Here is a 21570-nt window from a genome sequence, read left to right as displayed (position 1 = left end):
CTGCTCTCCCCTCGCCCTGCCCCACATGAAGGGGCTGCACAGGGACTGCTCTGAGGCGCTGCTGATGAAGGGAAGGCATTTCTATAACCCAGGGCTTTGCAGCCAAACGAGGCCCTTGAGTGTTCAGTGAAAGCTTCCCCTGGAGTCTGGAGCTGTCTGAGTCAGCACAAGATTCACTTTTTGCTCACCCAGCCCTGGCTTTCCCATGGAGATGCTCTGATGGTTTGGAGGTTTTTTTGTGTTTTTGGAGCAAACTAAAACTGCAGCTCTACCTGGCTGCCTCAGAAACTCCCCATCCTGCTCACACTTTAAAAAGCTCTTTTTTAAAGCGCCTTGGGAGCCTCGAGCATCCCAGCAGGGCACGTGGGAATCCAGGGAATCGCCTGGTGCCTGCTCAGCTGCAGCTCCTGCTCCCTCCAATGCTGGTGGGAGCAGCTGGAGGGAATCAGGGGTGGCCAATCCATGGGTGATTTAAGGGAGGTCCCAGAGCTCAGGGCTTCCTGCTGGCTCTGGGGAAATCACTGGTGTGGCTGCTGGGAACAGCAGCGTGAAGGCACTGCCTTGGGTTTTGCCTGAATTTCCAAAATCAGTGGAAATCCTGAGGAGTATTTCATGCTGAATGTCTTGCTTTGCTCATTCCTTCAGTGCAGGTGAGCATTTGGCTTCGTTTAGGGCTTGTGGGACGAGTACTGGTTATAGTTACAGTAATTGCCACTCTTCTCTCTACCAGCACTTGGGCAATCTCTGAACTTCACACCTGGTTTGAGGTGAAAGATTGGAATGAATGAATTTATCAGAAATGCCCCTTGAAATGCCCCCTTGCACCCAGCCTGCTCTGCCAATCTCCCATGGCATTCTGCTTCCTCAGACAGGGTGCTAAAATCTCCAGGATAGGTGAGATTAATCTCAATTTTAGATATTGGGTGCTCTGAGGCTGCAGCCTGAGCTGCTCACCCCAGGCAGGGAGCAGGGATCTGCAGAGGGTGATTCATCCCTGTGCCACCTCTCTCAGGGCCAGGATTGCCCTCTGGAAGGGCTGCAAAGGGAGCCTGCAGCAATTGGCTCCCAGTGAGGCACCTGAGAGTTTCAGAATGTCAGCCCAGGCTGAGCCCCCTGCCTGGCCCTGCTCCCCGAGCTGTTCCCATTTCCCTCCCAAATATCCCTGCAGGAACTCCCAACACCTGCTGCAGGCTGGGATCACCTCCTAATCCCTCGGTCCTTCCAGGGATCCCCTCCTCATTCTCTGAACCTCGAGGGATCCTCTCCTCATCCCCCTGTCCCTGTAGGGATTGATCCCCTCCTCATCCCCCTGTCCCTGCAGGGATCCCCTCCTCATCCTCTGAACCCCCAGGGATTGATCACCTCCTCATCCCTCTATGTCTTTCCAGGGATCCCCTCCTCATTCTCTGAACCTCCAGGGATTGATCCCCTCCTCATCTCCCCCATCCCTCCAGGGATTGATCCCCTCCTCATCCCCCTCTCCTTCCAGGGATCCCCTCCTCATCCCCCTGTCCCTGCAGGGATTGATCCTCTCCTCATCCCCCTCTCCTTCCAGGGATCCCCTCCTCATCCCCCGTCCCTGCAGAGCCCGGGGTGAGCTCAGAGTGCAGGATGAGCCCTGCTGCTGTCACTCCCTGCAGGTGACACCCGCCCGTGTGAAGATGAAGGCCACCCTGATTTCCCTTTTCCCCCACGAGGTTGTTTTTATCCTGCAGGGCTGGACTGGCTCTGCAGCTCCCCGTGGATCCATCCCTCTGCCTGGCTTTTCCAGGGAATGGCAGCGGGGTGGGGGGAACTGCCCATCCCCAGAGAAACCTCCCCAGGCAAACTCGCACCAGATCTGATGCCAGGGCTATGCAAAACAGCTGCCAGGTGAACCAAGGAGAGCTGCACAACCCTGGGCTGCTGGCTTGGGGAGCCAGCTGAGCTTATCTCTGCTTTTCCAAGCACCCAGAGCAGCAGGGTGAAGCCTTGGGGATGGGAGAGCTGCTGCGAATTGCTGCCTTTCCCCATTGAAATCCCGGGGATGTGACCGTGTTCACAGGGGTCCGAGGGTGAGGGAAGAGAGGAGGATCTGACTCCGTGTTTCAGAAGGCTGATTTATTATTGTATGATATATATTACATTAAAACTATACTAAAAGAATAGAAGAAAGGATTCCCTCAGAAGGCTGGCTAAGAATAGAATAGCAAAGAATGATAACAAAGGTTTGTGGCTCAGCTCTCTGTCTGAGTCAGCTGGGCTGTGATTGGCCATTAATCAGAAACAACCACATGAGCCCAATCCCAGATGCACCTGTTGCATTCCACAGAGCAGATAACCATTGTTTGCATTTTGAGCTGAGGCCTCTCAGCTTCTCAGGAGGAAAAAAATCCTAAGGAAAGGAATTTTCATAAAAGATGTCTGTGACACAGGGATTCATTCCCCAGCCTTGTGGAATTTCAGCAAGGGGAGGACTGATCTAGCAGCTTCTGGAGGTTCTGGATGCCATTGTGTCTGGCTCGTGAAGCAAAAAAAAAAAAAAAAAAAATCAAGTTGTTGGCTGGGCTGAAGCTCCATTAAAATGAGTGGAGTTCTGGCAGTTTGCAGCAGCAGAGAGAATCTGCTGCCACTTACACTTTTCTTTCTTTTTATCTCCTGGAGCTAGAAAAGATTAAATCTTAAGTGCAGATTGTTTGAACAGCTCGTTCCTTTAAGGAGAGGAATGAGTGCTGCAGTGTGAGTCCTGATGTTGACAGAAACTGGGAGGAAACTGAGGCTATTTTTATAAAGCATTTGTAGGAAAGTTACAGCTCAACTGGAAGAGGAGAGTTGTTATCCCTATCACACCCAAGCCTTGGCTCACAGCTGCAATCACTTGACTCTTACATTTACTGAAACAGGAAAAAAAAAAAAAAGGACCAGATTTGTTTGCAAATAAATCTGTGCCCAAACACTGGTGATTTGTGTATCCAGCTCCCATTTACATAACCACTGGCAGCACAAATCACCCCTCCCAGATTTAAATCTCTCCCTCTTGGACATCTAAGGCTGAACTGGTTGCCCCTGGGTCCCTTTGGAGTCAGCCAGGAGGAATTGTCATCTCCAGAGGGGCATTGGTGCCAGGGAGATGGGCGGCTCAGACAGGGGCAGGAATGGCCTCTGGAGGTGCCCCTTGCTCCTTCTGTCTGTCCCTGACACCCCAGTGAGTGCCAGGCTCTGGAATATTTGCCCATCTGGCACAGAATTCCTGGCTGGGGTGCTCCCAAATCCCCCCCCCCTTGTTGATCTGCAGGGAATTGGAGGATGCTGTGGGTGACTTTGTAGGGGAAAGAAAAGGTCTGAGTGTGTCATGGGCCTGTGCAGGGAAGGAAAAGCAGGAGAGGGGGAAAGGCTGTGCTGGGGGATGTGGGGCTGAGCAGGAAAGAAATTCTGTGTAGGGAAATGTGACAGGGTTCACAGGGGACTGAGGATGAGGGAAGAGAGGAGGATCTGACTCCATGTTTCAGAAGGCTGATTTATTATTTTATGATATATATTATATTAAAACTATACTAAAATAATAGAAGAAAGGATTTCCTCAGAAGGCTGGCTAAGAATAGAAAAAGAAAGAATGATAACAAAGGCTTGTGACTGACTGAGACAGGCCGGACAGCTGGGCTGTGATTGGCCATTAATTAGAAACAACCACATGAGCCCAATCCCAGATGCACCTGTTGCATTCCACAGCAGCAGATAACCATTGTTTGCATTTTGTTCCTGAGGCCTCTCAGCTTCTCAGGAGGAAAAAATCCTAAGGAAAGGATTTTCCATAAAAGATGTGTGTGACAGGGAAAGGCTGTGCAGGAGGATGTGGGGCTGAGCAGGGAAGCTCCGTTCCAGCTGCTCCTCTCAGGTTCCAGGTTTTGGGGTGAGTGCTGGTGACTCAGCCGCCGTCACCGGGACCAGGGATTCCCCTGCAGCTCTTTGAATCTTGCCTCATCACGGCTGAACGGGAGTGAAACTCCTGTCTCCAAGAAACCCGGAGATTACCTTTTCCTTCCTGTTCTATTTTAGCAGCTGGGAACTTTTATTTCCTCCTTCCCTGCTGGCTTTGCTCCCCTTCAGCTGCTGCTTGCAGATGGAATCAAACACCCCCCCACACACACACACCCCGTGGGGGTTTCAAAGGTAGAAACTGCAGGCCTTGAAGATGCTCCCGCGGTCCTGCTCAGGTGTGTGGATGCTGATTGTGATCACCCATTAACGTTATCAGCATTCCCATCGCTGGATGTGCCCTCCTTGGCTTTTGGGGCTGGAATGGAGCTGGAACGCAATGAATGAGCCCCATTCCTGGGGAGGGAGCAGCTGGAGAGAGCTGGACAGGGAGCAGAGGGGGTTGGAGCGAGGGAATTACACGGGGGGGGGGGGGGAAAGAGATAAAGGGCTGGGATTGGGGAGGGGAAAAGCTGGGAGACAGCAGGATGGGAGGAAGGCAGGAAAAGCAGGGCAGAAATGCAGCCAGGCTGGGGGAGAGGGCTCAGAGGGGATGGGGTGCAGGAGGTGAGGAGAGGGAGATCTCAAACTGGAGAGGAAGCTCAGAGCTGGATGGGGCATGGATGGTGAAGAGATGGAGATTTCTAATTGAGGGTTGGGGTGCAGGGGGTGAGGAGAGGGAGATTTTAGCATTGGGGAGGCACCTCAGGGCTGGTTGGGGTGTGGATGGTGAGGAGATTTCAGACTGGGGGGAAGCTCAGAGCTGGTTGAGGTGCAGAAGGTGGGCAGATAGAGGAGATTTTAGCATTGGGGGGGCACCTCAGGGCTGGTTGGGGTGTGGATGGTGAAGAGATTTCAAATGGAGGGTTGGGATGCAGGGGGTGAAGAAATGGAGATCTCAGACTGGGGGGGAAGCTCAGAGCTGGATGGAGTGTGGATGGTGAAGAGATTTCAAATGGAGGGTTGGGGAGCAGAGGGTGAGGAGAGGGAGATTTTAGTATTGGGGAGGCACCTCAGATCTGTTTGGGGTGTGGATGGTGAGGAGATTTCAGACTGGGGGGAAGCTCAGAGCTGCTTGAGGTGCAGAGGGTGAGCAGATGTCAAGCTGAGGGGGCAGCAGCTCGTTGTGCCGTGGCCCTGCTCCATAGCACAGTCCCACAGCTCTGTTTCCACAGTCAGTGCTTTTTAAATGTCCCAGATTAAATCTCCAGGGCTGTTTCTAGACAGCAGAGAGCAGCCACCAAGCTCTGTTATCCCCGACTCTCCAATGTTTTGCCATCCGTGGATAATTGTACCAAGCACACTCCCCCTCAGGATCCAGCCTGGTTCACCTGGGAATGCTCTGTGCATGGAAAAATGTGTGCTGGGAAAGGATAAAGGCTCGTTCAGCTGAGGAAAGTCCATGGCAGAGCTGGATTTGCCCTCCTGCCTGCACAGCCTCTTCCCCAGCTCTTTGCAGGAGCCCTGAACTGCTGGAAAATGTGTTGGAGCTTGATCAGATCCCAGGGCTCTGCTTTGTGGGGAAGGTTATCCTGGAAAAAACAGCAGGAGCAGGAGGCCTGGGGGCTTGTGCCAGTGGGATGTGAACAGTTCCAGGCTCTTTATCACAGCCTGGGCCGGACTGGCAGGGAAAGGCCTGGAGAATGAAGGGGTGTCTTGGGGTTGCCTCTGCAGCTCCAGAGCTTCGTGGAATCCCTTCCAGCACTCGGATCTGTGGGGAGCACAACCTTTGCTCTGTGATGTTCTTGATGAATTTGGCAGGTGTGATGGGGAGGGGGGGGATGTTTATCATCAAAGGGGAATGAGTGAGGGCCTGTGCGGTACCTTCAGGCTGGAACCTGTCTGATTCTTTTTTTCCCCCTGTGCCTGCCAATCTCTTTTGGAATCAAGGAGACGCCTCTGGAGCACAACCCCACGGCACCCTGTGTTCCTCCAGGTACCCACAATTACCCAGTTCCTGAAGGTCCTGGGTGAGCAGCCCTGGCCACCTCCCTGCTGGCCTTTCCCACACTTAGCCCTGGGCTCCCCTGCACGTTTGTGATGTCCTCCAGCTCACCTCTGCTGGAATCTCCCTCGTGATTTCCCCCACCCTTGGCCAGGTATCTCCCAGGCAGGAACACTTTCATTATCCCTCAGCAAAAGGCTGGCACCACTTAAATGCTGCAGAAGCCTTCATCCCCCCATTTCTGCACCTTCCTCCTCCTCTCCTTGCTCTTCCAGGGCCAATTTTTTGGTTGTGTGTGTCCCAAGTTCTGGAAAGCTCCCACCAGTGCTGTCATTAACACTGAGGTGTTTTTCTCTTTGTTTCCTTGTAGGCAATGAACAGAATGGGCTGGACTTTAACAGGCAGGTAAGATGCTCCCTGGCTGGAATGGCTGGTTTTTATTTTTTTATTTTTCCCCTTTCTGGAATGGCTGTTTTTTATTTGTTTTATTTTTATTTTTCCCCTTTCTGGAATGGCTGTTTTTTATTTGCTCATCATGCTGCAAAGAGATAAAAACTGTTGGGTCAGAGAGAAACCACAGAATTTCTTCCCAGTTCCCCTTGTGGGATGCAATGACAGATTGCACCTCTGCTCTCCCTCTCCCTAATTCATAGAAGTTCAGCTAATTACAGAGTTCCTTTAAATGACCATTTGCTCAAGGGGTTTTCTGGCTTTTACAGTTTTTTAGATCATTATTTAGAAACAAAAAGCACCTCAGTGATGGTGGCAAGGGTGCAAAACCCTCCCCAAAGCCCCGGTGCTGTGACATTGGCACTGGCAGCACGGTGCTGGGCAGGGACAAAGGCAAGGGGCTGCCTCAGGAGTGTCAGCCAGCACCAAAAATGAGCTGGTTTGAGGTTTTGGACTCAAATTCCTGTCTGCAAAGCAGCAGATGAAATATGGGGCAAGCAGACCCCAACTGCACAAAGAGCAGCTGAGGGGCTGTGGGTGCTCCTCTCCCCCTGCTTTTAAAGCCTTCCTTGGCTCCCTGAGTGCCTGCAGGCCTTCCTGCGTGGCCCTGAGGATCCCTGGGTGTCACATCAGCCCTTAGTGAGAGGCACAGGGTGCCCAGAGCAGCCGGGGCTGCCCCTGCATCCCTGGCAGTGCCCAGGCCAGGCTGGACACGGGGTTTGGAGCAGCCTGGGACAGTGGGAGGTGTCCCTGCCACGGCAGGGGTGGGATGGGATGGGATTTAAGAAGAGAAGGAGCTTTAAGGTTCCTTCCAGCCCAAACCATTCTGAGATTTGAGGAAATGCTCTCTGCAAAGCATCCTGAGATTTCGGGAAAATGCTCTCTGAGCCCAGAGCTGACTCCTCCCGTGGCCAGCAGAACTGAAGTGAGGCCTGCAAGGCAAAGAGGATCCAGGAGAGCCAAACCTGCCCTGCTGCAGGACTGGGGTGCTGGGGGTGCACCAGGGGCTGTGGCTGCATGCACAGACTCGGGGCTGACGCTGGCACAGCCTCCCATCCTCTGCCCATGTGCATCCCCCGAATCCCAGGGCTCCAACCCTTCCCAGAGGCCTCCTGTGAGCAGCTGCACCTTCCCCACGTGGCTTTTTGTGCCTCCAGCTTGCCTTGGTGGCTGTGCAGTGACAAATGTCAGCCACGGCGCTGTTTGTTTGTTTGCTTTGGCTGCTGCAGCTTTGGGTGGGTCTCCCTTTTCCTACCAAAGGTGTCCTGACACGCTCAGCCACCTTCCAGGAGTTTGGAATGCCCAGCTGCAAACAAAAAGCCCTGTGTGTGCAGCCCAGAGCACGGAGAGGGATCCAACCAGGACCTGCCCCGCTCACCAGGGCTGGGAAAGTGAAATTATTGCAGACAGGGATGAGCATGAGGTCCTTCTGCCATGGCAGCACCACAAAGGGGCTGGAGCTGGGCTGGGGTTGATCGGGGAGAGGTGGTGGGGCAGGGTTGAGTTACACCCACTGCTCCTCTCAGGGATGCTGGGGACCTTCTGCCAGGTTTGCAGGCAGTAGAAATATCCCCCTCCTAAAAAGAAATTGTGGGTTTACATTTGGTTTTTTGGGGATTTTTTTTTTGTTTTTTTTGTTTTGGTTTGGTTTGGTTTTTTGGGGTTTTTTGTTTGTTTTTTCTTTTTTTGTTTGGTTTTTTTCTTTTTTTTGTTTGTTTTTAGGGGTTTTGGGGGGTTTTGGGGTTTTTTGAGTAGTTTTGGGTTTTTTTGGACTTTTTTTGTTTGTTTTTGTGGGGGTTTGGTTTTTTGGGGTTTATTTTTGGGGTTTTTTTTGTTTGGTTTTTTTGGGGTTTTTTTTCAGCATTTCCACTTTTATTTTCCTCCTTCCACCAAAACGTCGCCGCAAAATCCGATTAATTTATTCCAGCTTGTCTCTACAACTGAGTAGCCGACTTAGCTGGGGATTTAGCAGGGTTTAAAAAGCAAAAGGCTCTGAATGAGCTCGTTGTATTGTTTGATTTTATTCCTAAACTGCTCTGATTGCCCAGAGCCCAGCAAGGGGGTTTGCAGTGATGCCAGGGATGGGATGTGACAGGCCCTGAGTGGACACAGAGCTGTGCAAGGCTCTTTGTCTCCCTCTCTTGGCCCTCCCAAGGCCACGGGTAGAGTGATTTTAAAACGTTATTATTTAAAATAATAATGACTATTTGAAAGTATTGTTATTTAAAATAATAATTATTATTTTAAATTATTCTCTTAAACGAGCAGGAGCCCAAATGCACACGGGCTCCACGCTCACATTTAGGGTTGACCTCAGCTGTTGCTGAATTCATCCTCAATTCAGCAAATAGATTTCAAATGACGAGAAAAAAGGAAGAGAGGAGAGCTGGAAATATCAAAGTGTTTTCATGTAGAATCAGGTGCTGTGCTCTTTCATTAGGGGTGGAGGTTGGTGGGTTTTTTAATTTGGTTTGGGGTTTGAGGTTGGTTTTGGATGGTTTTTCTTTTTCGTTAGCTTGCAATTCAAGTTTTCAAACCGAAGCCAGGGCAGGATGGTTTGAAACCCAACTCCAAACCGACTGCAGGAGCTCTCTTTGCCTTTATTTGGAGTGCTGGGCTCTAATCACTTTGAAGATCATAAATCTCACATCGTTTAAGCCTCTCCCCCAGCCTTTGTAGATGGCCTACATTTCAGGTCTGCTTCCCTCCCTCCCTCCCGAGCTGTGCTCCAGGCGGGATGGGAAGGGTGGAGTGACCTGGTTAGACCCCTTCCCTGCCTCCCAATTCCCTGCTGGGGCTGCTCTCACCCTGCAAACGGGGCAGGGAGGGAAACTCTTGTGGATTTTGAGGTTTTTCGAGCAGTTTGTGGGTCAGCCCTGCGCTTTATGAGAAAGCTGCCTCTGATCCCTCAGCCTATTTGGCAAACATCTCTGCTCTGCCCCCCCTTTCCCTCCCCTCTTCAAACTCTCCTCCCACCTGGATGCAACAGTAATTTGTATGTGAATGAGAGGGAAAAGGGTGTGGATGGAAAAAGCAGCATCTTCAGCCTTGCCTATCTGGTTTGGCTTTTTTTTATTCAGTGAGTCTAATGCTGCTTGTTTCCTGTTTATGGCCGGGGAAATGCAAAGGCACAGCAATAAACTTTCACCTTCGCTGCTGGCAGCCTGCACAGGGACATCATCTGCCTCCTGATGGGCTGGGATGGTGGCCAGGGTCAGATCTGAGTGAAAATGGCAAAGTTTGCCTCAAAATGGGAGCAGGACCAGGGCTGGGAGTGCTGCAATGGGAGCCGATCCTGCCCAGGTGCTGCGGTCTCCCAGCTCTGCTGGGGTTTCATTCCCCTGTAGGAAATTCAGGATTGTTTGTTTTTGTAGCTGCTCTGCGGAGCCAGGTGTCTGGAGCAGAGCCCTGGGATAACGCTGGAGAGCACACAGGGATGGAGGGCTGATGGTTTGGGAGGTGCCAGGGCTTGTGCGAGTGGTGTGAGGGCTGAGCCCAGCCCAGGGAGCTGTGCATCCAATGCGCAGCTGCAGGAGGGGAATGCACAGCTGCATGCTGTGCAGGGAATGAGGAGAATGCACAGCTGCAGGAGGGCAATGCACAGCTGCATGCTGTGCAGGGAATGAGGAGAATGCACAGCTGCATTCTGTGCAGGGAATGAGGGCAATGCACAGCTTCGTTCTGTGCAGGGAATGAGGAGAATGCACAGCTGCAGGAGGGCAATGCACAGCTGCATTCTGTGCAGGGAATGAGGAGAATGCACAGCTGCAGGAGGGCAATGCACAGCTGCATGCTGTGCAGGGAATGAGGAGAATGCACAGCTGCATTCTGTGCAGGGAATGAGGAGAATGCACAGCTGCATTCTGTGCAGGGAATGAGGAGAATGCACAGCTGCAGGAGGGCAATGCACAGCTGCATTCTCTGCAGGGAATGAGGAGAATGCACAGCTGCAGGAGGGCAATGCACAGCTGCATTCTGTGCAGGGAATGAGGGCAATGCACAGCTGCATTCTGTGCAGGGAATGAGGGCAATGCACAGCTGCATTCTGTGCAGGGAATGAGGAGAATGCACAGCTGCAGGGGGCAATGCACAGCTGCATTCTCTGCAGGGAATGAGGACAATGCAGGACAATGCACTTTCCAGCAGGGAGGTGATGGCAGCACCTTGTTGGTCCAGGGAGGAAGGCAGCATCAGCTCTCCCTCTTCCAGGGAGGGAATGAGAGCTCCTCTGCAAGTCCTCCCTTGTGGAGGTTCCAGCTGTGGGTTTCTCTGGGTCTGGATTGAAGGCACTTGAGGCAGTGGTTCATGTTCAGACTCAGGTGTTTATTTATTATTTCTTATCAGCAAAACAGTCTCACTACTGTGAGTTCTGCAGCAAGGCACAAAATGGCCAACAATCTCTTGTTCCAAGGTCTTTTAAGACTGAAACATCCAATTAAGAACTGACACCTGGATTATTTTCCATTTTAACCCAATAACTGATCCCACAGAGCTGCAATGCAGACTTTTCTGCCCAATTACAAAATGCCACCCAAACCCATGAAGAACAAACCCAGGACAAACCCTGTGCCCTCCACCTTGCTTCCATCCACAACGTCCTAAAAATCCCAAAACCTCAATTTCTCACCAAGTGATACACCTACACTACTCTCTATAATCTATATTTCTCTCTACAATCTCTAAATTTCACACTTTTGTGGGTTCCAGTCTATCTTGAAGTCTTTAGGAAACTTTCTCCATGAGTGAGGGTCGAAGTCAGTGCTGCCCTGGGGGCCAGGGCACCCCAGAGCAGACACAGAAATGTTCCCAGTGCCCTGGGTTTGCACACTCCCTGCTCTCCAGAGCTGGGAGGGGAAATGTCCCCCTTGAAATGAAGCTCACAGGTTGTTGTCCCCCTTGAAATGATGCTGACAGGTTTTTGTCCCCCTTGAAATGAAGCTCACAGGTTGTTGTGTGAGCAGAGCTGGGCAGGATCTGCCCTTGCTCCCTACCCAAATGTGCCAGGCACTCTTCATGCCAGCAAAAGGCTGACCTTGCAGGACAGGCTGTCATTTGTTTATCAAACCTGTCATTATCATCAATCACATCAATCTGAAGCTGATCTGGCTGGGGGATTTGACAAAGTTTAGGACAGACAGACAGGCTCTGAGGTGCCTGAGCAGGGCTCAGCTTCAGTTTCACTGCTGGTTCTTTATTCCTGCTCTTTGCTGCCTTTGGTTCACCCCAGCCAGGGGATGGAGTGAGGATATGGATTTCCAACAGGCTTCCTAGAAAGCCTTTGCAGCTGGGTCTGTTGAAAATTCCTCCTTTCTAAAACCAGGTCAAGCATCCTGTGTGTTACTGCCCTGCTCTCTCAGGAGGGGCTGAAGGGGTTCCCTCCCCTCAAGACCTCCTTGTCTAACTTCTCTCCCTCTTCTCTTCACATCTGACAGTCCTTGCCCAAAGAAACTTTAATTTTGGGGCTTTGTGTGGGATTTCCAGCAGCTGCTTTGAGGCAGCAGGGCGAGCTCCACAGCTGCTGTCCTGTAGACACAGATGTGAGAGATTCAAAGTGGGCAAGCTGCACCTGAGATGTGAAAATCCCTTTTCAATGCCATTAATGAGCGCCCTGACCTCGTTTGGTACCTTCCACCCACACGTCTGAGGGCTCTTTGCTAATGGGCTCAGCATCCCTCGGTGCCTCTGCAAGGTGGGGAGGTGTCCTGCAGACACAGCCTGGCTTTTCCCAGGGCTGCTGAGCTCTGTGACTGCAGCTGGGGTCAGGGGATGCTTCGTGGGCCACTTGCCCCTGGACGTTGGGCTGGATTGAAACCCAGGGCCTTGCTCAGAGCTGGGTTCTGGACTCCCATCCTCTGATTCATCGTCTTGTGCTCAACCACAGACAAGTTCTTCCTCCCCTCCATCCTTTTGAAGGTGCACAGAAGGGCCCAGCTCGCTGGGTAGTTTGTTATTAATATCTGGGATGCAAAACTCCCTGCACATTTAATTTCACTGCACCAGGGCTTCCCTCCCCCCCGGGGATCTCTCTCATCGTTTCTCATTCTGCTCCCTGTTCCCACCTCCCCCTGCTCTCATGTGCTCCCTGGATGTCATTGCTGTTCCTGCTTGGGTAGCTCAGGTTTCAGTCTGCCCTCCACATTTCCATCCCAGTCCTGCTTTGCCCTCCTCTCAAGGGGAGGTTCACATCCTGCTTCCTTCTCCCCTCTGGGGATCAATTCAGATTTCACTCTCTCTTCTCCCCGTTGCCCCAGGGCATCAGCCTGAGTTCTTGCATCTGCTTTTCATCTCTTGAGCCTCCCCTGGCTGGAAATCAGGGCCTGACACTGGATCTAAGCTCAGCTCTGCCCTGGCCTTTCCCTTTTGAAGTCTCCCTGCTCTGTCCTAGGGACAGGCTGATTGCATAAATTTGTTTGTGTGCAGGTTCCTCATTGAGATGCAGCCCTTTGGGAGAGCATCAGAGAAAGCCCTGGCTCCAGGGAAAGTCCTCTGTGCCTAAATCTGGCCCTGCTTTGCTTAGGACAGATATGCAGAGGAACCCCTTCTTCAGGCTGGGTTTGTTCTGAGTTTGCTGGGAATGAACTCCCAAACAGGCCAGGGGAATTGTGAGGGAAAGGGGGTGCAATTAGGAGTGAGAATTTGGCCTTTTAAATTGTTTTTCTCAGGAGATGGACTGAAACCACTGAATTAATTTGTTGACAACATCCCAGAGCTGGCTGCATTTTATCTGTTCCTTAACATCCAGCTGCAGTCCTTTCCCAAACTCCTGCTCTCCTGCTTTCGAAGGGCAAACTTCATTTACAGCGTGATTCCTACACCTGTTTGCTCGGCAAAACACCTGGGTCAGCTGCTCCAGATCTGCTTGAGAGGGAGAGACAGAGATCTTTGTGCAAATCCCCTGCCCACCCTTCAGCAAACGCTTTCTGTGCTCACCAGGGACAAGCCCCAGCCTCATGGATCTCTCTGAAGGGTCACAAAACTTGTTTTCCACAGCAGAAACTCAGCCCAAAGGCAGGGCTGCCACAACCCAGGTGGCCCAGCACCTTTTTTGAGGGTTGGGTGGCACGAGCTGCTGTGCTGGATGTGACTCCCAGGGAGTCACCGCTAATGAGGAGAAGGACTCGGAGTCCTTGGAGCCCTTTCATCTGCTGAGCTCCAAGAATTCCCCCCAGACCTGCACCACCCAGCCAGGGTGGGGCTCTGTACCCGTCCTGCACCAGCACAGCAAGAGGAAGGTGATGTGTTCCCAGCAAGGTCTCTAATTTTGGACATCCAAGGGCATTTTCTCCCTCCCCACAGGTGCTCCCTGTGGGATCAATGGGTTTATCCAATATTTTCTCCTCCCCAGAAGGAGAAGAAGGGCTTATCTGGCATTTTCTCCCTCCCCAGAGATGCTCCTGTGAGATCAATGGGTTTATCCAGCTTTTTCTCCCTCCCCATAAGTGCTCTTGTTGGATCAATGGGTTTATCCAGCATTTTCTCCCTCCACAGAGGTGCTCCTGTTGGATCAATGGGTTTATCCAGCTTTTTCTCCCTCCTCAGAGGTTCTCCCTGTGGGATCAGTGGGTTTATCCAGCAGGGACCTTCCTGGCTGCTTCCCCAGCCCATGGAATTCCCATTGGTTGGGAGCAGAGAGCTGGCTCTGAGCTCTCCCAACCCTTGGACTTCATCCCTCCACCCAAAATGAAACGCTGTGTGATGCTCTCCCATCTTCCTCGCTCTCCCATCTTCCTCGCTCTCCCATCTTCCTCGCTCTCCCATCTTCCTCGCTCTCCCATCTTCCTCGCTCTCCCATCTTCCTCGCTCTCCCATCTTCCTCGCTCTCCCATCTTCCTCGCTCTCCCATCTTCCTCGCTCTCCCATCTTCCTCGCTCTCCCATCTTCCTCGCTCTCCCATCTTCCTCGCTCTCCCATCTTCCTCGCTCTCCCATCTTCCTCGCTCTCCCATCTTCCTCGCTCTCCCATCTTCCTCGCTCTCCCATCTTCCTCGCTCTCCCATCTTCCTCGCTCTCCCATCTTCCTCGCTCTCCCATCTTCCTCGCTCTCCCATCTTCCTCGCTCTCCCATCTTCCTCGCTCTCCCATCTTCCTCGCTCTCCCATCTTCCTCGCTCTCCCATCTTCCTCGCTCTCCCATCTTCCTCGCTCTCCCATCTTCCTCGCTCTCCCATCTTCCTCGCTCTCCCATCTTCCTCGCTCTCCCATCTTCCTCGCTCTCCCATCTTCCTCGCTCTCCCATCTTCCTCGCTCTCCCATCTTCCTCGCTCTCCCATCTTCCTCGCTCTCCCATCTTCCTCGCTCTCCCATCTTCCTCGCTCTCCCATCTTCCTCGCTCTCCCATCTTCCTCGCTCTCCCATCTTCCTCGCTCTCCCATCTTCCTCGCTCTCCCATCTTCCTCGCTCTCCCATCTTCCTCGCTCTCCCATCTTCCTCGCTCTCCCTTTCTCTTTTAATTGCACTTTTTGGTGTGGTCATTGCAATCTTCTCCTGCTCTTCTCCTGTCCCAGCTCCCAGTGCCAAAAGTGCCAGGGACCAGCAGGAGAGGCCAGTGGAGCTGGGATGGAGCCAGCCCCAGCCTGATTCTAAGCTAATTCCTCCTAAAATGTGCTGGGCCGTGTGTCCCCACCCAAGGGCAGGGTGGGCACTGTCCCCATGGGTGACTGACTCAGGGATAGCCAGGTGTTTGCATTTGTCACTGCCAGAAGGCAGAGATTCCTCCCCATGGATGGGAAAAATAATAATAATAATAATAAAAAAAAAGGATATTTTTCATGCAGGGCAAATTCTCAGCCCAGAAAATCCCAATCAGGCAAATTTGGAGTGGAGCAGGAACGTGCTCGGGCTCCAGGGGACCTGTGTGAGCTTGCAGGAGGGCAGGGGAGAAGCCATGGAGTGGAGTGTGTGAAATCAGGGTGATAAGGAAAGGGGCAGGGATGCAGCCCAGGGTGGGAGCAGAGCAGATAAGCACGGAGGTGTAGGCAGAGGTGGAGTTCTGGAGAGGTTTGGGAGTTGGGCAAGTGAAATGTGGAGAGAGAGAGAGAGGTGCGGGGAGCAGTGCTGCAACCCACGGGAGGGCTGGGGGAGTCCTGGCAGGGAGACAGGGCAGAAATCCCAGCCTTGATGGTGGGAAAGGATGCTTCATCATGAAATATTCAAATTAAGGTGCCTCGAACATTTTTCGATTTTACAGCGATTGAACACTTGCTTTTTCGGAAATCGGATCGCACAAGTTATTTTTAAATAATGGCACAAAACAAACGGATTCCCAAAATTTTAGGCCGAGTTTTAAATGTGTTAGTGCATCACATGCAATGGAGTTATGGGTGGACCATGGAGTGATGGTGAATAGTTATGCCCTCCTGGCATCCAGTCACAAGTGGAGTCCCCCAGAGCTCAGCACTGGGGACAGTTCTTGTCAGTGTCTTTATCAGTGACCTGGGGACATGATCAAGTGCACCCCCAGTCAGCTGGGAGATGACACCAAGCTGGGTGGGAGTGTTCATCTGCTGGAGGGCAGGAAGGCTCTGCAGAGGGATCTGGACAGGCTGCATCCATGGGCAGATCCCATTTCCCATGCTTTGAGTGGAGCTTGTGGCCACTGTGACCAAGAAATCGGCATCTCCTGTTAAATGCTCCCAGTTTGGGGTGCCCACAGGGAAGGTACCACGTGCCTGGGTATCCCTGCTGAGAGGGAAGGTGCTGGAAGTTGGTTTTTCAGTATCTTTCCAGCAGTTGTGTGCCCCTGAGAGCATCCAGAGGCTCTGAGTCCCCCAGGCTGTGGGGCAGGAGCCTCCCTCCCACCTGAGCAGGTGTCACCCTGAGCGTGGCCAGGCAGGGCAGGTGCTCTTCCCACCTCTGCTGTGGTTCTCCTCTCCCTGTGCCACAGGTGATCATTTGAGGTTCAGCACAGCAAGGGGGGGACTTCTCTCTCTTCCCTGTTTGTTTGGAAGCAAAAATTCCAGGGAAGAGCTGTCTCAGAGAGCCCACAAGAACTGCATGTGGTTGTGTTTGTTTTCTCCTGTCGAGTGTGCAGCTTGGTTGCCCCTAAAGTTTTGCCTTCCCACCCCTACTTTGACTCCAGCACAACCATTTCCATCCCAAGCTGAAGCTGAGGATAAACCCTATCAGATCACACCTCAATTAATAAACTCAAAGGCCCCGTGGAGGGCGATGCAGGTGTGCTGAGGTTTGGGATTGCATTTGAATTTGCCATGGCTGAGCTTTAGGACAGAGCCTGTTTGGGAGTTGATCCCACGCTGAATTTCTCTCTGTCATGCTGACGGCTTCCAAAAATCCCCAGCCTTCAGTGGGATATAAACGTTGCAGGGTGAATATCGTGGCACTGACATAAAGGTTTTCTGCCTTCTTTCCAGGTGGCTGTTAAGCCCTGCTGTATGTGCAGGATAGTACATGTGGAAATAGTAATTGCAACCCCATTATTACTATTATTATTATTGCCATAATTTATTATTAGTGTGTTTTTTATTTTATGGGGCCCACGTGTGCGGGTAATTCACAGCGGAGCGCTTACGCCATCCCAAGGTGGGAAGGATCAGGGAGCTGCAGGAGCCTTAGATCCAGCTTAATTCCTGTTTCCAGCTTAAATCCTCCTCCCTGAGCCTCAGGCAAAGGGTTTTGGGGCAGCTCGAGGCAGCCCTGCTGTGCTGAAGAGCACTTTGGGGTGACTCAAAGCGTTTTGGGGTGACTCAGGGCTGTTCCTTCTCGGGGTGCTCCAGACCCTCTGTGTGTGCCTGAGCCTCCTCTCCCCTCTGCTCTGCAGGGCTGGGAGTGAGTCAAACTCCTAAACTCGGCTCTGACTGTGAGATAAGGCAGATGTGGAGGCAGATAAATGTGTTGCAAAGAGGTCACTGGCTAAATAGGAGCTTCACAACAAATGGGGGTGTCTGCATCTCCCACTAACGTGGTTCCTGCCTGATAACTGGGGCTGGAGAGGGCTGACAGGGCTTGGACAGAAGAGATCCAGACCTGGATTTGGGAGAGGATTGGAGGCTCTGAATTGGTGGCTGAGTGAGGAGGATGATGGAGCACTGTGTGTGTCACACCGGGAGCTCATCCAAATGCGGATTTTTGGCTCTGATAGGTGGGGAAGACATTGAAATTATCCCTAAACTGGGATTCCCCATGGAGAGCTCCAGCCCAACCAGTGGGATCCAACCACCAGCCCATGGAATCTGAGGGGAATTCAAGCAGAGGTGCTCAGCAGAATCTTCCCAGTTTTCCAGAGCTCTCCAAGATGTCTGCAGGATGTTTTCACGAGCCGAGCGTTTGCCAGAAGTTCACAGATCAGTTACAAAACAGATGTACCTTTCTCTTTTTTTTTTTTTTTTTCCTCTCCCCTTCTTCCTACTGGTAAGGAAGAGTTTGTGCAGTAATTGCAGGCAGGTTGGGAGATGTTTTCTTCATAATTCTCCTTCTTATGAAATGTTTATGAAACACCTTCCACAAATCAATTACGCAAGCGGGCTCCAGAGCTTTGATCATTTTCCATCACCCTCAATGTGTTTCTTAGTTTGTTTTGCTTTTTGTTTTTGTGTTTAGGCCGGAGATAGGTAAGAAACCATCCATCCTTGCAGCTGTTCAAGCCAACTTCGGAAGGGACTCTCTCTTTTGCAGCCAGTCACCCTTCCTGTGTTTTTCGCTCGGCTTGCTCGGGGGCTGACCCTGTTTCGAGGCTGTGAAAACATCCAAACATCCACTTGAGATTTGCAAGTGTGATTCCTGCCCTGGCCCAGAGGAGCTCTCGTGCCTCCAGCTGCCGTTACCCGCTCCCAGCCCTGCCCTGGGCCTCCCCTTGGGCCACAAAGGGAGGAAGGTGCTGGAGATTCACAGCCAAGAGCCCCCACGCCTCACCCCAGCCGTGGGCATTTGCAGGTCCTGCTCTTTGCCCTGCTCGTTTTTTCCATGGGATGGTTCAGGTTGGAAGATTCATTGGCATGGGCAACGAAGCTTCCCCTAGACCAGGTTGCTTTCCTTAAATACTGTTATTTTTTCTGAGTAAAATTCAGTGGGAACAAAGTCTTCCCATGACTTCTCATTCCCCTTTCCCCATCCATGATCATCCTATAAAACCAAGATCCTGAGCAATCCCAGGGGGATCTGCTCCTGCTTTTACCCAAACCACTGTGTCTTGCTTGCAGAGCTCCCATCAAATACCCCCACGAGGTGATTCTCTGAGGATTTTGTCCTTTCAACCTTGGCGTATTTTTTTTTTTTTGGGTCCCTCAAGGAAAACTCTTCCCATATTTGCAGGCATTTTCTGCAAATCTGAGGAGGCAGATGCACTGGGAAAGGAGGAGGCAATTCCTCCCCTTGTTTTATTAATTCGAAATTTACATTATTTTAAGGGAGTCTCATGATATTGAGTGGCCTCGCCCACAATGTGTGTGGTTTTTTGGGGTTTTTTTGGGTTTGGGTTTTTTTTTTTTTTTAATGTACACTTGGCAATATTGCCGGTTTAGCCAGGGGAAGAAACCAAAAGAGTGGGATTTGCATAAACCATCCCCAAAGTTTTGGATAGATCCCGACCTCCTAATGAACAATTAGCCAGCTGCAGAGAGGGAAGAGGAAGAGGAGGGTGAGGTAAATTCGAGCCTAAACCCAATGGAAATAGGTGCAAGGGGGAGAAGGATTTGTCAAGAACGAAGGCCAGGTTCCCGCCCACTGCGCAGGAGGGAGAATTCCAGGGCCGGGGGAAGGAGCAGTGGGAGATGTTGTTGTTGTTTTTGAGTCGGGAGCCGGTGCTCTGCCAAACCCACCTCCCGTTCTCACATCCAGCCATGCCGGGATGCGGCTACACACCCCTTTGTGCCTGGAGCGCCGCCAGCTCATCCCGCTTGGCAGCTGCAAAAATTGATTTCAGTTTGGAAATGGCTCGTGCCTCCTCAACACCCCACTGCCAGCGGGATCACAGCTCAGGCAGGATCCGCAGCCCGGCTCTCTGAGACGCCAAAAACTTCGATTCCTTGGGACTGCTCAGCCTTGGATGAAGCAGACAAACGTTAATTTTTAAATTTTTTTTTTTTAACAACTTTTTTTACAAATATTTTTTTTATTCTTATTTGCCTCCGATGGATTCTTTTTAATGCAAAGAACCACGTGCCTGCAGTGACTGGATGGCTCAGGGGTAACGGGGTGTCCTCCTGAGCCTTTTTGCCTGACGTTCAGTGACTTATCACTGCCGATAGCGATCGAGAAGATCTTTCCACCTGATTTTTTTTTTGTTTGTTTTTTGCCCTGCCAGGCTTAGAGGGATGATCATGCCAACCTGAAAGGTAGGAAAGAGCTGGAATTCATAGCATGTCTACCTCTTGCTGCAAGGAGCCGGGAGTATTGCAAAACGAGTTTCGGCGGTGTCCAGAGCTCGAGCTGTAATGAAAGGGGGTGTTGTAATCACCTTCCCTCCGAGCAGCACCTTCCAAAATGCAGAGGGGGGAACATTGCAGCTCCCTTTTCTGGAGCTGTTGAGCTTCTTGTGATCCCGTTTTCCTCCTTTTCCCCTCTCGTGGAGGTCCATCAAAGCTTGCACTCGATGGTTGTAGAGGTCTCTTCCAACCGGAATTATTCCGTGTGTTTCTTTGCTTTGCTCAAACGGGCCGAAAAGCTCCTTCAAACCCCAAAATATTCACTCAGGATGGGGTTTGTGAGCTGGATTTCTTGTCGCCCTCTGCTGGCAGGAGGTTGTAGGGCCTCAAGGCCCCACCAGTGGGGCAAAGACCCCATTCACCTTTGGGGGATGGTTTGGAAGGGATCTGGTGGGAACACTTAGGGATGTTCACTCCTTGGAGTCAGGGTGACTCTTCAGGAGTTTCAAGCTGTGTCCTCGGTAGAGTCCTCCTGGTTTTTCCAGTTTTTGGGAATTAGAGGCTCTTCTTGCTGTGATGAGGAATAATCCTTGTTCAGTGTTGAGAAAAGGTTTGGGTCAATCTTTTCCTGGAGGGGAGTTCTGTATCGTTTACCTGTCCCCTGTGCATGGACACTCCTCACTCACCTTTCAGGAATTTACCTGAAAACTTCCGAAATCCTCCCCTCCCTCCTGTCCCAGTCAGCACTACCAAAAGACTTTTGTTACTACGATTGGAACACATTTTTATTATTATTATTTCTTAATAAATTATTTTTTTTAAATGTATTAGCAAAGTTAGAAATGAGCGTGGAGGTTGTCGAATAAACCAGAAACAAGGATTCAGTTCTGGTCCTTGGGTGCATTTTTTTCTAAGAATGTTGATTTAAAAATCATTATTTTCTTGTGGACAAGAACTTTGCAAGAACATAAAGTAGCTCAAAAAGACCACTGGACACTTGTAAAGTTTTCCAGTTATTTTTCCACAGCTTGTAACTGAGGAAGGAGATTTTCCTTGCAATTTCTTTTTGCTTTTTGGTAGAAATTGAACAAATTAATTTGGTGCCTGTAGTGCTGCATTTTCAATTCTAGGAGATTATTTTTGAGGTCTTTTCCTCCATGACCCATCCCTTCCCATCCCCTTGTACCATTCTCTGTTTCATGCTGAGAAAAACAAGAGGTTTTCCATGCCCAGCTCTCCTATCGGGGCTTGAGTTGTGATCTGGAAAGGAGAATTGCTTCTTGTCTTCACTAAAACTCCACAAAAGGCTTTAAACTTTGAAAAGCTGCTTGAAATTGGTTGTTTTCCTGAAGTGTTTTAATTGAGCAAAGTGCTTGGCAGAGCAGGAAAACCATCCATGGGATAGAGTGGGGAGAAGCAGCGTGGAATAACCCTGATTTTCAGTGATGGAAACAGCACAAAAATCCCTGAGAGGAGCCTCCTCCAGCCTCGTGGATCCCAGCTGCCCTCTGCTCATCCCTGCTCCCCAATTCCATGATTCCTTTGCTCTTTTTGCAGATTAAAACCGAGGACCTCAGTGACTCCTTGCAGTCTGCCATCCCCCCTCGGTCGGGGCACCTCGTGCAGGGATCATCCATGATGCCAGGGAGCCAAATTGCAGGGGTGAGTGACCTGGCTGCCCTGAAATCCCAGGGAAAGGGGCTGCTCCTGACCCCTCTCCCCACATTAATGTGGCCAGAAGGGGTGAGGAGCACTGAGCTGGAAAAGTGAATCCTCATCTTCATCTTCCTCCTCCTCGGCTTTTCCTTGTGGGTTCAAAGTTGGGCTGGACACGTGCTGGGGTGAGATTTCCTCTGAGGGTTTGAAACCACCCCATGGTCAGGAAATCCCTTGGACTGGGAAAT

The 21570-nt window shown here is 51.3% G+C and overlaps 1 protein-coding gene across 1 annotated transcript in view; it reads left to right on the top strand.

The window, feature by feature from the left end:
- The window catches only part of POU2F3 (POU class 2 homeobox 3), a 48290-nt gene that overhangs the window by 14123 nt on the left and 12597 nt on the right, over positions 1-21570 (top strand). The window contains 2 exon segments of the mRNA XM_066564497.1: positions 6270-6304; positions 21224-21328. Coding sequence (XP_066420594.1) covers positions 6270-6304; positions 21224-21328 — 140 coding nt within the window.

This window comes from Molothrus aeneus, chromosome 22 (genome assembly GCF_037042795.1).
Source record: "Molothrus aeneus isolate 106 chromosome 22, BPBGC_Maene_1.0, whole genome shotgun sequence".
NCBI classification, from domain to species: domain Eukaryota; kingdom Metazoa; phylum Chordata; class Aves; order Passeriformes; family Icteridae; genus Molothrus; species Molothrus aeneus.
This window is presented reverse-complemented; position numbering and strand designations above follow the sequence as displayed.